The 19,925-nt window shown below is 39.6% G+C and overlaps 1 protein-coding gene across 2 annotated transcripts in view; it reads left to right on the forward strand.

Annotated features, from left to right (window-relative positions):
• Positions 1 to 7,378: 7,378 nt before the first annotated feature.
• Positions 7,379 to 19,925, forward strand: part of RBMS1 (RNA binding motif single stranded interacting protein 1) — a 141,559-nt gene continuing 129,012 nt past the window's right edge. The window contains exon 1 of one of the 2 annotated variants that reach the window (XM_015634579.3): positions 7,379 to 7,714. In XM_015634579.3, the coding sequence (XP_015490065.1) occupies positions 7,640 to 7,714 (75 nt within the window). In that variant the 5' untranslated portion in view covers positions 7,379 to 7,639. The remainder of the gene's footprint in view (positions 7,715 to 19,925) is intronic. The other variant, XM_015634580.3, reaches the window with a different exon arrangement.

Raw genomic sequence — 19,925 nt, forward strand, 5'->3', positions numbered from 1 at the left:
AGACCAGAACTGCAAATGCAATATTTTTATTTGGGTAGCTTTCCACCAAAATAAATACACATTGGTTTATAAAGAGTTGTTGTGAAACACAAGAACTGGAAAGGTTTTTAAATGCTATGAACATTTTGCTGTCTAGCTGAAACATTTTTTTGGTACAACAATGTTTCTGACAGACATGAAATCCTAAGGAAAGGAAGAATTATATTAAGACTCATCATTTAGGAAACCAGAAAGATACAAAACAGTTAAACCTACAGATGAGAATTCAAAGTTTTTGTTAGTGTATTCACTTATTTATGTTAGAAACAACAAACTCATTAAGCTGGTCCAAAACTGGGGAACTAGCCTTGGAATCAGAAAATCCAAAATTAGGTGGTTGTTGTTTTTTTTCTAACATATATTGTTATTTTATTTCTATTGTTTGCAACAAAAATTACATCCTTTATAATCTTGTAACAGTCACACAGACTTTTCTCAGTTTCATGCACACAAAAATTAGTTTCAGAACTATTGTGAATGTGAATGCACTCAAAAAATGGTTTCAGAAAAGTATTGTGAAGCTGAATCAAAAACATATTGTGACATTGTCACAGTACAGTAATAGGATGACTTATAAATATTGTAAATGTTTACTATTAAATGCAATAGTGTTTATCTTCTCATTCAGTAATTTGGCTGTCCTGAAGCATCACAAAATGGACCCAGAAGAATCTCAATTTATTAGACTGACACTCTATCATTTTTCAGACATAAGAAAAGTTTTTAATCACCTGAGAAATACACCCTAAGTGGGACATCTACCTGGGCCTTGCTCTTAGTCCCACAAATTCCTATCAGCATTGGCATTACCATCTGCCAGACAGAGGAAAATAAATGGAGTTGCTCAACTTTGCTTTGTCAGTATTGCATGACATGAGGACTATTTCAGTGGGGAATGTTGGGGCTACCACAGCAGGGTCATCAGCTAGAGTGAATCACCCAAGCTTGACTGAAGAGCTGACATTTCATCTAGACCACAGAGATGGATTCAAAGCCAAGGAGGAAGCTTCCATTTTTACAGGAGATCAAGGGTGCTGACACTTAAGTGTTTTTCTGAATTACGCAGTAGAGACACATCACCTATTAGTTCTGACAATGTATTGCACTGTATTGTACATAGGCAGAGTGTCCAGCATTTACAAATAGTTTGTAATAAATATGACAAATTGTGAATGAAGCTCAAGTACATGGACTAATTCAAAATGGCAATGTGGTCTGGTCCTTTTGTGAGAAAGATGTTTTCTGTGTGTAAAGAAAATCAGATAAAAATAGCACTGATAGGTGTCTGTTGAGTTAAATACTGTGTTCAGTTCATGTGAAAAAGGGGGTTCAAAAGTTCAATAAAATTACTTATTCTTTAGTTTCATTAAATTACAAATTTAATGAATAATAATAATAATAATAACCACCTAATATCATATATTTGATTACGGGTAAATTGACTATGCTTTTAAAATTATTAATGTGCTTTCTTAAGGGAAGAAAGCTCATGCAATTGTTTTCTCTATTTGCTTTCATCATCCCTTATGCTATCATGATTTTTGAAGCCTTCAGGAGATTTCAGTGAATGGTGATGGTAGAGCAGAGATCACAGGAAGGGTGACCCTGAAAGCTACTTGAAAGTCAGTAGGTGGGAAGGGGCAAGGAAGTTGGTGTGCTGCTGGAGGGCCCCCAGGTGGGTTCAGCCTGGGCCATCTGGCCAGCCAGCACTTGAATTAAACCAGCTCACCCTTACATGGGACCACACAAGGGTGAGGGGCAGCTCCAGGTGCTGCTCTGTGTGATGGAAGTAGCAGGAGGAGTTTGAGACACTGGAAAGTTTTGCTAGTTGTAGAATTTGTCTAAAATAGAACTGTGTATAGATTGGAAGTTGGATATTTCATACTTTGGAATAGTTCTATTCCAAAAATAGAGAAAATTTAGGGACATTTAGGGTCATATTGGAATGAAACCTGAAGGATGTATCCTTCACTTGCTTAAGATATGCCTAAAGACAGTGCAATATATCCCTGAAGTCTCTAGGAACAAGATGGCTGTTGTCTGTGTTAATTAAACTTTCAATTTTTGCTTGCATGGCAGGAAAAAAACCCACATTTGTTCCAAATTATGTATAAATGTTTAAAATCAATGGTTTGAATTCCATCAGGACTAGCCATGGCTGGTTTGTCAAGCCAGTAAAAAGACACCCACAATTATTCTTATTATACTGCAGCCAAAGCAGGCTGGGCTTGGGGTTTAAGGAGAAAGGGAAGGAATGGCAAATACTGACTGAAACTGAGATGAGAAAACTGAAAGGGAAAGTCCTAATGAAAGAATTATAGGTGGTCAATATTTTATAGAGATACAATTATTCTGTTGCTTGTTCATCTGCTCCCACGGTGAAGAGAGACTTTTGCCAGAGAGATTCCAGGATAGTTAGGAACTGCATGGGATGGAAGCTTCTGGTAAATAATATATGAATAGAAGTGGGATTCTTAACTACCTCCACCCTAGAGTGAACACAGTAATGTAATACAATTCATTTTGGCCATCAGTGAGAAGACTATTTGCATAAAGCATGCATTAAATAGAGCTATAGAGCTGGACCACCAAGAGGCGCCTCACAAGGTTTTATGAAGAATGCTGGAAAGAAACAAATTGCTTTTAATATGCAATATTAATATCTCTGTTAGCTGGACATTTTGGGGTAAACCAGAACATGGAAAACAAAGAAAATGGGGCACTTATGTGAGAAAGGATACTCTCAGACCTATCTAAACATGAGGAAAATTATGACCCAAATTCATGGTGATATGTTTAGCTGCAAACATAAAGCGTTTTCATGAGCAGTCTGGTGGCATCTTTTGTGGGTGAAATTGTCCATTGCCAATAGCGGGAGCATTGCCTGGTGCACATGAAACCATGAAAGGGGAAGCTCAAATGCAGAAGTGTGTTAAATGCCTGTATGTTACTGCCATTTAAATACTTCCCTTGCACAATCTTAGAATAGTGCATAGCCCTGTAGATCTTCAGAAGTGAATTATGGTGGCTGCAGCTGTCAGGAGCAGCTGAGCCAGTGCAGTGCATGGCTCAGCTGTAAGGATAAACAAGGGCATGCTACATTCAGCGGTGTTCCAGGGAAATGCTGTTACACCAGGACAGCTATGTAAAAGTACAGAATTGTAGTCGCTCTGTCGAAATAAATATTTTAGAATTTGCTGAAAGGGTTAATAGCCACTAAAGCTAGAGAGCTGATTTAATTGATGACAACAATCAAGTGCTTTTCATCTTGGTGGCCCATGAACAATGGCCGTTTATTTAGCCTTTGTGCTTGAGTGTGGCCTAGTGCGACCTAAATTGAAGTCTTTCATTTGTGTTGCAAAGCAGTCAAGACCCTGTGATGGGGCTAAGGGTGGCATTACAACAAGGAGGCTTTGCAAGTAATTGGAACAGTGTGTGTTGAAGACATGGGCAAGAGCAAAGAAGTTTTGGTGGACAGCTTAAACCTCACTGGATTTCTGAGGATGTAAAATAGATTCTTGGTTTGTTAACATTTTTATGTGAATTAGGGTGCAGTACCTGGCCTCTCTGCATCCACAATTGATGCACTGCTGCTGCTTCCATTTGTTTTAGTCCTTTTATGTGAATCAAACTCAGCAGATTCTTAGCAAGTGATTGTGGTGCCCTGCGCAGGCAAGGAATGGGGTGAATGTTTGACACAGTTTGCAAACAGGAGTAAGACAGAGGGTAATTCAGTGACTTGCTCACCGTCTCACCCACATGCTCTGGTACATCTGGTTTTGAAGAAAGATCTCCCAAAACTGAAGCTAATCTCTTAACTAGGAAAAAAAGGTCTTGTTCAAATATCCTTGTGTCATAGTAATAACGATTTCGGCATAAACATGTCTGTCTCTTTCAACTCAACAAATACAAAGACCACAAATGGTGCACAGTACAGCAGTTCCTTTGGTTCCTGAAGTGAGATGGTTTAAATACATTTCGCTCCTATTCTGCATTGCATTTGATTTATTCTTGTTTACAGTAGAACTTCTGATGTTTGAGTTAATCTGTACAGCATGAATGGGATCTCTTACAACACTGCTAGAGTCAGTCCATAGCCAGTGATTGGGTTCAACTGAGCTGCTCTAAAACTCCTCTGACATGGCAGCACATACAGTGCTTCTCAGGATTTGCAGCAGGAACCCAACTGTGTTTTCATATTTTTCATCACTCCTGAGCAGTTAGAGAATATCCATGATAAGGAAGTAATGTAAAGGGAAAAAAAAGTAGAATTTATTATTGTTTCATTAATACTCAGTGAACTCTGGCCATGGACAAAATTATGGAGTACTGTTTTCCTTAACATTTTGTAGGAAGACAGCTTTTTTCTTTCTACTTGCTTCCATTTTAAACCTTGCAAGTATTTTATCATGATGACAGAAGTTAGTACCACCACACAGCATAAACCGTTTCAATTTGAAAGCTTTTATGTGCCCTTGCAATTAACATTAAAAGAAAGTAATTAAATCCAAACATTTCCATTTGTATGAAAAGTTAAGAAATTAGTAATTTGGTTTAAAGTTTCATTTGCAATGCCATCCGGTCTGTATTGCACAATTTGTTACATTATTACTAAGTTGGCTGAATAATCAATGCATTAAAAAGAGAGAAGCAGAGATTGTCTTGTGTGATGCTAAATTTGATTTTTTTTGACCCAAGAATTCTTCATTGATTAATTCAGTAAGCACCTTAAATATTATTTAAAAAAATTAAGAAGTACTCTAACTGAAGCTTATGTAAATGACTCCAATAAAATAATTATATCTTCTAACCTTTTAATAATAAAAACTGAGTATTATTTTCAAACTCTCAATGATCATCACTGGGATCACTGCACTGTAGAAGTTTGCAGTATTAAGTTGCAGGCTTATTTTTTAAATTCAATGGTAAATATTAAACTATGAATTTTGAACTTCTTTAATGTCAGCTTCACAGATATTCCAATGGAAGTAGATCTTTAATTAGAAAATATTCTGGTTGAAAATGGAACTAAATTGGTTTCATCATTACATTAACAGTGAGACATGTTTGGGGATGAAATTAATCTTTAGAGCAAAAGACTTTGAAAGTTCTAAATCTTTGCAAGGAGAGACTGGGAAGGAACCTGGAGATCAGCTTTAGTTGTTATGGTTGAAATCAAATACCTATAAATTGACACAGTTAAGCTGCAGACTGTTGCAGTTGTAAATGCTGGAATGATACAGGCTGCATTTCCCCCCTCCTCATTTCTTAAAGGTCTTTTTTTTCCTTCTGGATGCTTCTCTCCTCATTCAGGATTGCACAATGTACTTGTGACAACCACAGTTGCTGTTTACATGAAGATGGATTCTGGGAAAACACCCTTTATTTCCAGATGTCTTCAGTATAATGTTTTCTTTCAGATCTCATTCTTTCTTTCTCCTCTGAAAAATCCCAACAAAGTGCATCCATCAGTCTTTATTTCTTTTTCTTCTTTGTATTGTTTTTCTTAGAAGGAAACTATGTGTACTAGCACCCGTAACCTGTCAGCTTGTGAGAGGCCAGCACCACATTCTTTGTAGTTCGACCAAGAACTTCAGACCACGACTTGGCAGTTCTCAAAGCAGTCTACAACAGTATCCTCACGTATCTGGACTGTAGTAACACATTTCCCCATGAAGCTCTGAAATTTCATTTCTGCTGTCCTCTGACCCTGCACTACCCCACAGCCATTTTACCTGACATTTTTTTGAGATAATCGCTGCCTGTATGTTTTTTCCACTGCATAAACACCAGCAAACAGAAGACAGCTGATTTTAGCTATGGCCATTTCAGCTTCTCCAGATGCACATTCTTAATCCCCATCAAATACCTGATATTTCTGTTCTGCTCACCTTTTCCCTAGCTTTAATCTTTGTCCCTCTCACAGAAGACATTACCAACTCCAATGTTTTCTATGTTTTCTATGTTTCTCCTTGTTTTCATGTCATTCTAGCTGTGTGCTAATAAATAAAAAACCATCCCAAAACAATCCAAACAAACCCCCCAAATCTAACCGAAACTCAAAAGCTCCTGTGCCTTTTCTGGAGAAAACACCTTCTCCTAAAGATGCAACTAGTCCTTTCATCTTTGTGGACCACAAAGCATGTACAATTCTCTTCCCTGGGGAAAAAACCCAAACTTTTAAAGTGATCTTAATAGCTGGCAAGGAGAGCTGCAATGTCATTTGCGTAATTGTCCTCTGCTCAGCTGGAATTTGGAAGAATATCTGCAGTTACTTCTCATTGCTCAGCCTGCACCAGGGATTCATGGCTGCACAAAGGCTGCCTTTGCTATCACCCTGGGATGCCTGTACATTCTTCAGGTTTTTGATATTTATTTCCGCTATTATCACATTTACTTTGGCCGATGCTAATAAAACCAGCAATTTTGGTGGACCTCATATACATCTTTTATTAACCACACAGTGCTGCAAGACAAAAATGATTGTGATTAGTGTGACAAAGAAATGGCATCTGCTTAATGCTCTGAAGATCAGCTTATCTTTGGGTTGAAAAGAGATGGATTTGTCAGAAGTAAACCCACTGAACGGAGTTTTTTACACACAACAAACAGTAGAGCATAGTATGCAGCCTGTCCCTACGTCTAATATCCAGGAAATTAGCTTTCACAGAGAAAATATTCAAGTGAAAAAATATAGCTATTATTGTCTAGAACAGGAGTGTTTCCTGTTGGAGAACTCAGCAGCACTGGCTAAAGTACAAATTCAAGAACGTGAAATGGGCCAGACTGGGAATTTGGTGTGGCTTTGTGGTTGCTGCTCTGTAAATTGATTTTAGCACTGCAGTCTCTTCTGCTCCAGCAGATAAATGGACCCTGTACCGTCAGGTGGAACTGAAGCCAAATTTGGGTTTCCAAAATTGCACCTAGTTTTCCCGTACAGCTTGTGCCCTGCACCACTGCTCAGCAGCGGGATGCACAAAAGAAGGAAGGCGATAACAAAGCACAACCGGGCTAATTAGGTCAGAGCCGAGCCGGGCGCGATACGGCCACTGCAGCCCTCCTCCTCCTCCTCCTCTTCTCCAGAACGTGGAAAGCTCCGCTCCGCTCTCGCCGGGCACCGCAGCCTTCCCCGGCTCTGGAGCGGCCCTCGGGCCGAGCGGCGCCGCTCGCCGCCCCCCGGCCCGGGGGCTGCCCCGCCGCGGGGCCACGGCCGGGGCTCGCCCCGGGCGCCGAGCGGGGCTAAGCGCCTCCCCTCGCCCCTGTCCCCCGCCCCTCCGCCAGCCCTGCCCCGCCGCCTGGCACCGTCGCGCCGGCCCCGAGCGCTCCCCGCGCCGCCGCTCCGCTGCCGCCGCTGCTCGGCCCGGCCGGGCGGGGACTTGGCAGGAACTCCCGGGCAGAGAGCGAGAGTGCCTGCCCCCGCTCCGCTCCGCTGTGGCTTTTGGGTGGAGGAAGGTCTGAGCTCGGCCGAGGAGCAGCAGCAGCCGCTGCCGCCGGAGAGGAAGAGCAGGAGGGGAGAGAGAGAGAGAGAGAGACGGAGAGGCGGCTGGAGCCCCCCAAAGTACCCCCCCATCCCTGCACTGCAGGCTACATTTCCAGCTTCATGGGCAAAGTGTGGAAACAGCAGATGTACCCCCAGTACACCACCTACTACTACCCCCAGTATCTGCAGGCGAAGGTAGGGTCCGGCACGCCGGGCGGCGCGGCGGGTCTGGGGCTGGCCCCGCTCCGGGCGGCCGGACAGGGCCGAGCCCGGGCGGGAGCTCCGCGGCTGGGGCACGGCCCGGGGGAGGCGGTCAGATTGTACCGGGAGCCGGAGACAGGAAAGAACCGGCAGCGCCTTCCTGCCGCCCGCCGCCGCCCCGGGAGCCCCCGCCGGGCTTCCACCCCTTCCCCTCGCTCCCGACCGTGCAGCCTCCGACCTGACTCCCCTCTCGCCTTTCCCCTCCCGCTGCCGGTCCCTCCTCTTCCCCAGGGCTCTCGGCGTGTCTCCTCCTTCCCAACCACGTCCTCGGCCACCCCGCCGCAGAGCGGAGCGCTGCGGGCCGCGCTCCCGCTGCCTCCTCCCAGCGCAGCCCCTGGAGCGCGGGGAGAGGAGCCGAAGTTCGGCCGGCTGGGGCTGCCATGGCCGTGCCTCAGCCGCGGCGGGGGTGCTGTGACATCCCGAGGGCTGGCAGGGCGTGCTTACTGCTGCGATGGGGATGGCCGTAATTCCAGTTAAATACGGGCATCGGGGAAGCTGTCGGACTCGGGTGGATACTCATTGTCTGTGGAGTTGGACCTTTGTGAGCTGCCACCTCTCAGTTTTCAAACTGGATTAAAAAACGCATTAAAGGTCCGGCTCGTGATGATTCGTGTTGTACACGGGTAGCTGCTGTTTGCGGGGATATTGATGTTAGTAGTTCTTGCGGTGGAGGATCTCCACCTTTTCCCTTTCTCCTTCAAGTCTTTAAGGGCAGCCAGCCCCACTGCTCTAGAAACATCATGCTGCAAACTGGCAAATGCAGAGGTGGTTGCATCAGCTGTCTGGAACATTTAGCATAAGCCTTTCCAATCACCAGTGACACTCCTCACAAATCAAAACAGACCCATATGAGGCTTCAATGTGTGAACTTTTTTTTTAAAGGTTATAACCGTGCTGTGGGTTTGGTTGTGATTTTCCAGGTGTTTTGCTATTAAACTGTCTTGCTTCTTTGGCAATGACAGGAAAGGATTCCCTTCCCTTTATCTGCACACTTGATAGGCTCTTCTTTTTATTGTGTTTGTGTTACTGTATTGTGAAATGTATTTTAAACTGCTTGGCTGAAAAATAAATTCTATTTGACAGTCATGAGACATTTTACAAGGCAGGAATGAGGAGGCTTTGAGATGTGCTTTCATATAAACAGAAACTGATAGAAATATGATGAAGGTCTTTTGGTGATTTGAAATGACTAATCTGTAAAATGTGTAATTGACATCAGGCTAAAGATGTACAGACTATAGCCATTTAAAGATTAAGCTGCAGAGTAATCACTGCAGTACTCTTTACACACATATGTATATATTTAATGCATTATTTTAAAGGAAGGTGTAATGCCTGAAGGACAGCCTTTTTCATCACTTAGCTGTATGACTATATGTACATTCTCAAATGAAACAAATGTCTTCATTCAGCAACTTTTATCTTCATGGTTTTGTGTGGCAATACTAAGTTGCAAACCAAGTACATAACCTGGAATATATGTAAAGCAGTATCGCTTTGCTATTTTGACCTGTAAATAATTGAAGAGGGAGATAAACTCTAATAGCTTATAGTAGTTAGTAAAGAATGATCCTAGAAATCTATGATCCTATGAGAAAGCATGATGGACCATCTTTTGAAAATGTTTCCTGTACAGATAATTTAATATTGATTTGTATTACAGTCAATGACATCTTCAAACTGTCTTGCAGGCTTTGCTATAAAATTATACAGCCTGAAATTATATTGCTCTGTTTCAGCAGAGAGAACACAGAGCCATTTGACCTACATGCATGAAATGAAATATCTGAGATCCAGTGAAAGTTTCCTGTTTTCATATATCTTGATTTTATAGAAGAAATAAAAGGAAAATAGGTGTCTCCTTGGTATAGATACAGGGACCAGTGACTCTAGGTTTTGATACTCAAGTATGCAGGATCCAGTAATGTAAGCAATCCTCCCACTATGGATCCCCTCTGAACATGTAGAAATATTAATTTAATTCATAGTTTTTTAGCTGTTCTATTCTTTGGGCCCCAAAACAGCTCACTGTCCACTCTACAGCCATTCTTTCAGTAATTCTGGAGAAATCTTTGGTTTTTATTAAACACAAATGATAATAGAAGTGAATCTCCTTTGCTGAATGAATGATGGGTAATAGTACATGATTACACTGGGGGAGGTAGGAAAATCTAAACCAGAAGTTCTGCTTCTCATCTTATTGTTATTTAAATAATGATGCAAAATGTGCTGACTAATAATCTGCAAATCAATAACTAGGAGGTGACAGGAATTTCTTGAAGATGGATTTTTCTGCAGAGCTCTCAAAAATACTCATTAGATAAATTGCATACATTCCTCATGGCTCTTTAGGTTAAAATGTTGATGTGGCCAACTATTATAATTGATATTGTTATAGATTTTAAAAAACAGATTTTGTATTTGACTGTTATGATCTTCACAATCTTATTCATGAAGTATTCAAGCTGGTTATATGGGAATATAAACATTTGCTGTGATTCAGCATCTCCCTCCCCCTCTTCTTAGGGAGCTCAGCATCAAAAGAGATTTGTGAAATCATGGACTTAAATGAAAAGAAAAAAATTAACGTTGGAAGAAGAATTTTAAAATGAAATATCATTATGGCAATGAAAACAGTTTGGAATGACTTTAAGTTGAAGCTTGTAAAACCTTCATTTTAAGGACAGCTTTTAATCTGGATTGATATGTTTGACACATCTGCTAAATTTTGTGTCTTCGAGTGAGTGTATGTTTTAGGACAGTTCCTGTATTGCAGCATTGTATGGCTTATCAGAGAGAATCAAAAATATTTTCTGAGTTCAATGGATGTTTCTAATGGTTTAGGTGCTTTCTTTAAATACATTTCTGTAACATTGCTTTTCAAATTTCAACTCAGTTGTATTTAATTTCCATGTTTGAAGCTTTACTTTAATTAAGAGATTTTGTATTTCAACATTTTGGAAAATTATTTTCATTGAGATTACATGTGTTCTACCAGTGCTTAAAGTCCTGTCTGCCCAGTAGTAAAACCTGGCTGTGCCAGGCAGAGTATTGTACTATTTCACAAGACGGAGCATACATAAACAAATACAAATGTATAGAGACATGTTTAGGCAACAATCTGTTTTGGTCAAGTAAGAAATAAAAGTGAGTCTATGTTTTGTTTTCCTATATCAGATAGAATTCAGGGTCACAATGTGCACAACAACTTACAGCTAAATTGTATTACTGGTATTCCCTTGGAGATTAATGTGGCAGCATGAGTAATTCTATAGTAGGCTTCTGTATCACAGAGGAAAGCTCTATGTATAAGAGAGTTTGTAGGAGATGGCAACATTTCCTATAGATAGCATGGATTATCTAAAATGTAAGGATTTAGTAGTCACAGATAATACCTATGTGATACTCGAATCCTAGTTATTTTGTGTGGTATTAGTTAACAAAACCTGGAACTAATGAAGTCTCGTGAATCCTGCTAAATTATCTTTGAGTGGGCTTTGAACTTTATCATTTGGTAGCTGCAAAACTGATGCCTTGGCAGCTCTGAGAAGAACCAATATTTCTAGAATTGTGTGGGATTGTAGGCAGGACTGTAGATTGATATAAACTGTAGTGAGCAGGCAGATTCTGCCATGTCAAAACCTTGTTCTCAGGTTGTTGAGAGCCAACTTTAAAATGGGAACACTTAATTTTTATCCAAGCCTGCTGATAGTAGAGTAAGAAGGCAATAAGTTAACAGTATTAAACAAAGTAGACATGAATTGTCTTATTAGCAGACACTGGATAAACTCAGTTTAGCGTCAGTATATGAAAATAATAGATGGATGTAGAACATTCTGCTTCTAAAGCAGAAGAGGTAGGACCTGCTAATTGTTTGCTGCTAATGTATACCTTGGCACTGCATTCTTCACCAAGCACAGGTCTGTCACCCTTTAAAAAGTTTCAGTAGCTTATGAGCTGATTTTCATCAGCATCAATGATTACTAGTTCTAATCAGTTTAGTTAGATTTATTCCGTATGCGCTAAGACTGCAAAATCTGTACATAGTAAAAGACAAGTTTACAGTAAAACAGAATAAATGTGTTTATAAGGCTGCACAGAAGTAATCTGCATGTTTTATATTCTGGGAAGTTGTATTCATTGTCCCTAGTTGTGATCTCTGTGTTTCTTGACTGAGCTTAGAAATTCATTGAAATAAAAGAAAAAATGGTTAGGTTATTGCAGGCAAACTTTTTGTCTCCACACAGTTACCAGATCCCAGTATCCTCCTCAGCTTCTTGAATGTGTTCTCTTCTGTTCCAGACAGGCTGGAGGTTTATTGTGCAACTATCCAAAGAATTTCTTCCAAAAATGTACTATACTGTGGAAGGGAAAGAATTGTAAAAATCTACCCATTTTAAGAAAAACTTGAGCAATTTGGTAGTAAGATAATCCCTCTGACTCTATGCAGTTATTTCAGAGGACGGAAAATAGAGAGAAACGGAGTATTACCTAGAAAGAGCGTTTTCATTTCTTCCAAACATCCCTCTCCAAAACTGAGAATGTTTGTTTACATCCATACATCAGACCAGTAACTTTTTGTCACTGCTGACAATGATTGCTCTATGTAATTGTTCCAGCCAGCTTGTTTTGTGAGGGGTATCCTTGTCCCAGTTATAGCTACTTTGAACTTGTGAAGTTTGGTTCAGGTGGCCTGCAATGAACTAGAAATATGCCCCTCAGAAAGTATTTCTAGAAACTCTTGCTGGAATAATGCTTATATAGGCAAAAGCCTCTCTAGAAATGGGTTGAGAAAAATGCATACAAAGTTCAGTGAGTGTTCATATAATGTATTTTAGTGTATATCATTGTAACTCTATAAATAACTCTCATAAAGGAACATGAACTTGCAGAAACACTTCACACCACCATCCTCTCAAAGATCAGCTTCCTTGAAGTCAACAAGAGTTTTGCCTTTCATTTCAGATAAGCAACATTTACTAGAACCTTAATTTATGGTTGGGTTATGCTGATCATGCTTAATTTGGATGTGATTTGCAATGCCATGATGGTCATAATCTTCACTTCAGAGAAGCAAAAGTTAGGGAGTGCAAAATAGAGATTGTGTGATCAGGACTGGAATCAAGGAAAAGCAGCAATGGCATCTATAAGGCATGTTAATTGTGTGTTTTTCTCCTAGGGAATCTTTTAAAAAGTTTTTAAAAAGTCACAACTTCCCTCTCTGAATCCACTCTCCTTATAGAGAGGTACAGCATAAATATACACAAACTACAGACTGAATTTGCAAAGTAAAAAATATTTTCCCCACTTAATCAATTACAGGTTCTTATTAGCTTTGTAGTTTCTAGAAGTTTGAGACTAATCTCATCCCTAGAGTACCCCATGCTTGGGGCTTAATTTGATACTGTGTGATTTGCCTCATTTAGCAAATGTCAACAAAACCTTGGTCCCTCTTTGTGATTCTGTAGTACCTTTACTGCAGACATATGAGCAGCTCCTGAGTCTGATGGTCTTATGGGACTGACTTTAACAGAAAAGTGATAAACCTATATATGACTTCAAATAGTCTTGAGACATTTATTCAGTGATGTTTTCCTTTTGTATTTGATTGTTAACCCCCTCCAGGCACTGGGTTTGTGAATGTGAAGTTTATATCCAGTAGGCAGGCAACATCTGTTAGAAACCAGAACTACACAATGTCTGATTTGTTCTAGTGTATTTTCTAGTTTTACCCTCAGCACAGGATCCCAAGGCAGCCATGAAAGGTGTGCAATAAGTTTGTGTGGGGAGAAGCTAATTTTCTTTGAATAAAACAGCCCTTTAAAGTATGTTTTTTGTTTGTTTTTTTTTAAACTCAGCTGGTACTCTTCATAATGATAGTAGATTTTTTTCTCTTTACTTTTAAACCAGAATTGAGTACGCTATATACTTCTAAATACTTTGCTTCTAGTTAGAGCATAAATCTCTAGGACTCCGACTCAAGGATGAAATTTCCTTAGTAAATTTCTGAGCTTCCACTCAGTGCTGAAAAAACAAAGGAAAGGTCAGCAAAATTATTTATGTTTTCTAAATCTATTTTTTTATATAACAATACCTTTAAGAAATGTTTCTTTTTAGTATATACATCAAAAAAACACCTTGGACACAATTTTTCATCTGCTTTGAAGTCCAAGTAGCAAGGTTTGAGCTATCAATGTTGATGGTAGGTGCATCACTTAGGTAATCAATGCAACTAACACAGTGCTCCTCATGAAAGAAATGTGATTGTGGCAGTAGTAAAGAAGTTTGAACAAATGTGTAGTAATAAATGGGAAAATATATCTTGGTACAGTTACATGTTTCAGTCTTCCGTGATCAAGAGCAATTAACAATGGTTTTAAAAAATAAATTGTTTTTCATTAAATTATGCTTTTGGTTTGAGAAATAGTCCCTTCAAGATGTATGCTCAGATTTAGCTAAAATGATATACTTGTTTCTGTTCAGTTGTATAGACTTCTTGTGGCCTGTGCAATGTAGTATTCACATATATTTCTGCTGGAAAAAGTCCTACTTTGCTAAAAAAGTGAAAAATATTGGAAAAGCATGTTGATAAAAATCTGTTCTATTTGAGTTCAATTCATTTCAGTCAAAACAAACACAAAACAGATTCAGGTCATATTTACTGTGGTTAAATAGATGATAATTATTGTCTGACTTAATGCATCTTCTTAGTCTTCCTCAGCTGAAAATACTAAGATCGGCATTTAAATGTTGTTTCAGTAAATTCTAAGCTGAATTATTGTATCTCAGAACTGAGGAAGACAAAGAGCTTGGGCATGAGTAGGTATAACCAGATACACAGCTCACTTGTTCCATGGTAGCTTTTGGAGCACTGTGTTCTTTTTCATGGTCTGAGATTGCAAGAGCACATTTAGTCTCAGTTGCTCTGACTTGATGAAAATATTTCAAAATATATTTAAGCTAAATTTCTGAAATCTCAGCATGCATGTAAGGCGTGTGAGAAATGCTTCAGAATCATTCCAGGTAGATAAACAGAGCTTACTGATACAAAATGGAACGCACAATGTTTGGTGTGACTCATGTGCATTGAGAGGGGAGCATTGAGGGTTTCTAGAGAGGTAGAGTGAACAGGCTTCACTTTGTGGATTTTACAACAGGTTAAGAAATGAATTCCTGTGCTTGTCTCTTGGCAACACACACTGACACAATTTCCACAGCAGTTTATAGGCTGTGGTAGTATCTGTGACCTCTTCTATCCCTCAGGCCATAGCTACATAATCACTTTAATTTTACATAACTATGCACAGCAGCCAAAAAGGGCAATCTTGTCTTCCCCCATTGCTCCCAGCAATCCATTTCTCTTCCTTTCCCTGTGCCATCCCTAGCATTTGTGTGATCGGTCAATGAGCTGAATCAAGAAACCAGTCTGCCTGAAAACTAAGCCCAAACTCCCCTCCAGCTGCAGTACCTTTTTACACTGGAGCAGCTAATGAGATACTTAAGAAGTTTGAGATTTGCATGGTTATGGGTGAAGTTATCTCTAAAAGAAGTCCATCCCCTTGGGTCTCACTTTCTGACACAGTAATGCTATGTAGCTCTTCTGGATAAAAGGTTTTCTGGGGCCTTGGCCAACAGGGCTGCTGATTACACATAAATGCAGGCAGTGGTTAACATAATTTTTCTATGACTTAATCTTCGTTTTTTGTTTTAAATTGTTTTAGATGTTGGAACACTAAGTGTTAAAATACCTTTTGAGTCTTTCATTCTCAGGACCAATAATTGTGGAGGTAAGTGCAAAATAATTTGCTGAGAGGGCTTAAGTTAGGTATAGGCCTGGGAGGAAAGAAAGAATCAAATGTAAATGAAACTTCCAGAGGCCTTGTAGCATAGTGTTACATCTAACTTTCCATTTTCAGCACAGTGCAACATTGATATTTTATTTCATTCTGGGGAAAGAGGGGAGAAGGCTGGCACTTCAAATTAGCAGCAGCTGCAGAATTAAGACAAGGGTGTTAGTGACTCATTTGGAAAAGTACTAGCTAAAACATTCTGTCTCCTAGAAAAAACATTAAAGAATGGTTTATGATACAAACTTAGAATTTTGTGAATAGTGTCAGTGACCCTCTGGTTTCCTCCATGCAGCCTTTCTGATTAGTGACCATTTGCTTTTGACTGTTGCACATGAAAGTGAGGAGAATACATGGGGGCATTTCGGAGAGGGAGGTATGGTTGCTATCAGGGTCAAAGAGTCCAGAGTGCCTCTTACTGCTTTTGACTTAGACAGTTGTCCAAAAGCTCAGATTGTTGTTGTTCCAGGTAGCTGGGAAAAAGGGCTATATGTAGTAGTTTCTTTGATGTGTTTGAGTAAATGACTGAGTAGTCAAACTCCAGTTTCTCTGAATGCAGGAAGCGTGGATCATAGAAGGAGTTTTTTAGTTCTCAGTCCCAAATTTCTTTCCCCAATTCACTATTCTCACTGCTCGGGCCTTTTACTGGATTCTATTCACAGTGTTTATATTTAGGTTGTTCTCTACTCTTTCCACATCTTTTTTTTGGTGAGGCTTTTATTCCTTTCTCTGATGAATATGGGTATTTCCCTGCTTTATGACTAGGACCTACAAATGGCTTTATTTAGAAGAGCAGGCTATTTTAAGAGAAGGCTAAGGAGAGATCTAATTGCTGTCTAAATGTATCAAATAAAAATGCATTGAAAAAGTGGAGACAGACACTTCTTGGATATGCATGGGGGTAGGATCACAGGATAGTTCAGGTTAGAAGGGACTCCAGGAGCTCTCTAAATCATACTTCTGCTCAAATCAGGTTTGTCTAGATCAGACCAGGTTGCTTAGAGCATTATTCGATCTGTTCTAGAAAGTCTCCAAGGATGGAGATGCACAGTCTCTCAGCCCAACCTGTTTCAATGCTAGCTATTTTTGTAGTGATTTTTTCATTATTTTCAATCTGAACCTCTCTTTTTTCAACTTAGGCTCATTGACTTATCCTGACATCACGGACCATGTAAGAACCTGGCCCGTTCTCCTTGATAACCTCTTCATAAATTTCCGTTCTATAAATGGAAAGCTGCGATTAGCTCCCACCACTACCTCCATTTCTTCAGCCTGAACAAACCCAGCTCCTTCAGTTTTTCACAGAATATGTGATCCAGCCCCCAGCCATCTTGACAGCCCTGCACTGAATTCACTCTGGCTTATCAGTGCCGTTTGCTGGGGGCTCAAAACCGCATGTGGGATTCTGAATGGAGCCTTTCAAATGGGGGATAGTCACCTCCCTTTCTGAATGCAGCCCAGCAGGAACACCAGAGCATGCTGCAGGCTTATGCTTGGCTGGCTGGCTGCCACAGCCCCCAGGTCTGTTCCAGCAGAGCTGCTCCTCAGCCAGTCAGTTCTCAGCTGACAGAATTTCAAGGGACTCTTCCTTTACAGGTGTGGAACTTTGCACTTCTCCAAGGTAAAAGTGTTTAACACACCAGTCCCAGTCCAGCGACTTGTAGTGCTCCACTTGGTCCAGGCATGACATTCACTGCTCTCCCCTTGTCTACAGAGCTGGTAGTTTTATCATAGAGGGGAATGGGCAATAGGGTGCAGCACAAGTTAGGACATAAGAAAATTATAATTAGATGGGAAGAAATTTTTTTTTTTTTTTTACCATAACTGCGACCTGAAGGTACTGAGAGAGGTTCTGGAATCTCTCAGAGATGGTAAAAAACTCAACTGGACAAGGTCATGAGCAACCTTCTCTGGGAGGGAAGTTGGGACTGTATGACCTCTAGTCGTCCTTCCCAAACTAGTGTGTGATTCTGTAAGGCTGGCCCTGGTAGCCATCCATCAGCATAAGGGGCTCTAAAGAAACTGTTACTGTTCCTTCTATGTTCCATCCTTGTAAGCTGTGCTGTGGAATTTGGAAAGGAAAGGTATAGAAGGAAATCCCTTTTTCTGTTTAACAGAACATGCATTATACAAATATGCAAATGACATTTCAATAATCATAAATCATGCAAATTCCCTTATCCCATTTTAGCAAATATCTTGTTTAAGCTGCTTAAAATTTGAGGTTTTAGGTTTCTCTATTTATTTTTCTCCTGGCAGAACATTACAGTGCTACAAAATTATGTTGTAAATTGTGACAGACTTGTATACATTCTTATACCAAACCATGTTTTTAGGCTGACATTTTTGTTCCTGCATCAAATCTGAATGTGTTGATAAGTTTTTGTTTGGAACATGGACTAAAAATTAAATAAAACAATATTTAACCCCCAAATCTTGTTTCTTTCCAAGCGGACATTATTCAGAGGTCCAGCAGAATATTGAGGAAGGCATTATTCTTTCTAGCAGAAAAAAATTGGAAGAACTGACATGTTCCTATTGCTTTTCACTAACAGTCCTGCTATATTTCACATGACTTTTCTTCCAAATTACAGTAAGTTCATCAGCTGCAGGAGCTATGGATACATGAAAGGCTTCCAAAGCCACCCACCCAACTTCTTTAGCTCGCTCTGCTTTTATTAGCACTTCTTTCCAGTGTCTTTTATATACTCTCCCCCAGATTTTCTAAGGATTTTCAATGGCAGGTATAATAATAGGAACTCACATGTTCTGAAATCCTGGAGTTAATCTTAAAGATGCTGCTTTTACTAGGTCTTAAAAAAAATAAAATCACAGCTATGGTTGTCAGCCAGATTGGTGATGAGAAAAACATGTAAAACCCACCAAATGTCAGTTCATTTTTACACTGCTAACTAAACTGATCATAGCTGTCCATTAATTCTGAAAATAAGGTTTCTTGTTAGGTGCCAGAATATATATTTAGGGACCTAACAGTGGATTAAATTGGCCCTAAGATGACTTTCATTGCCAGAAAGTCAAAGAGAGCAGCCTTATCACTGCAAGTCATTATAACAGAAAAAAATTTACCAGTTGAACACTTCTTTATTTTTTTCTTTGTCCTGGAGTGTTTACCTTGATGGTGACTGGGCTGTCCAAATATATAAAAAAGTGCAGATTTTTCCAAAAATATAAAATTGGGAAAAAAGTTGAAGATACATTTGTGTATTGGGTTTGTCTTTTCTCTTAAGAATTTCAAATGCTATTCTTGGAATTTTGTTTAGTTGAGGACCTGGGATGAGGGAGGAGTGTTACCAAGCATCTGACACGTACATGGTGAGTAGCTATGCTACTTTCTGTGAGAAATAGCAAAATAGCATAGTGAAAATGAAAGAAAATGACGAAAGTTTACTTTGCCATGTTGCCCCCAGAAGAGGAAGAAAAGCAACTATGTATATTTCATATTTGTTGCCCCTTTCCTTCTTTTAAAATGGAAAGTGAAATTCTATGTCAGATGAATAATTGAATAATGATCAAATGAATAATATATACCTTTTTTATTCATATTAAATATAATGGGTCATTTTCCATGCTTACTTACACTCTAGTCAGCTCTGTCAAGGTTAGTATAAATGGCTGTTCTTTTATTGATATTTATATGAAGTTCAGAAGTGTGTATATGCCAAATAACAGAACTCTTGGCATTTCTGTGGCACATCTTTTAAGAGCAGGAGTTTATCTGAGTGTTGTCTTCCAAAGTGTATTCTGTCCTTCCCACTGATGATGGAAACTGTGCTACTGTTGTCATCCAGGGAGGATGCTGCACATCCCAGTGCTCTGGTGGTGGTTGTGCACACGCATTTTAAAAATGTGTTGGATATATAGTCTAGTTTAGATTTACCTAACAGCTGTTAAATAACATTTGTGGTTGGTTCCATTTCCTTGATTGAGTAGTTATTGTTATTCTTTGATCTCTGCAATTGTGGTGCCTCCTCTGCAGGATAGCCTGTGCTTTAGTAATTTAGATATTGGGCAGCTAGTGAAGTATGGATGTGCATGTATTATTTATAAAATGCTCTGGGTTGCTGTCTGCGTAATGAAGGCATTCAAGTGTAAAATGGGAAGTAATTTGTGATTTTTTCATAAATTAGGACCTTGGTCCTTCTCTTGACACTGATACTGAGCTCCTTGTGTTCTTTAATTTAAATGTCCCTAAAATCTAGTCTTTGCAGAAGAATCATGCACCAGAATTTTCCTTTTATGTCAAGAAATAATAAACATGATCTTAAGTTGAATATTTA

The sequence above is a fragment of the Parus major genome, chromosome 7, assembly GCF_001522545.3.
Source record: "Parus major isolate Abel chromosome 7, Parus_major1.1, whole genome shotgun sequence".
Classification (NCBI taxonomy): Eukaryota; Metazoa; Chordata; class Aves; order Passeriformes; family Paridae; genus Parus; species Parus major.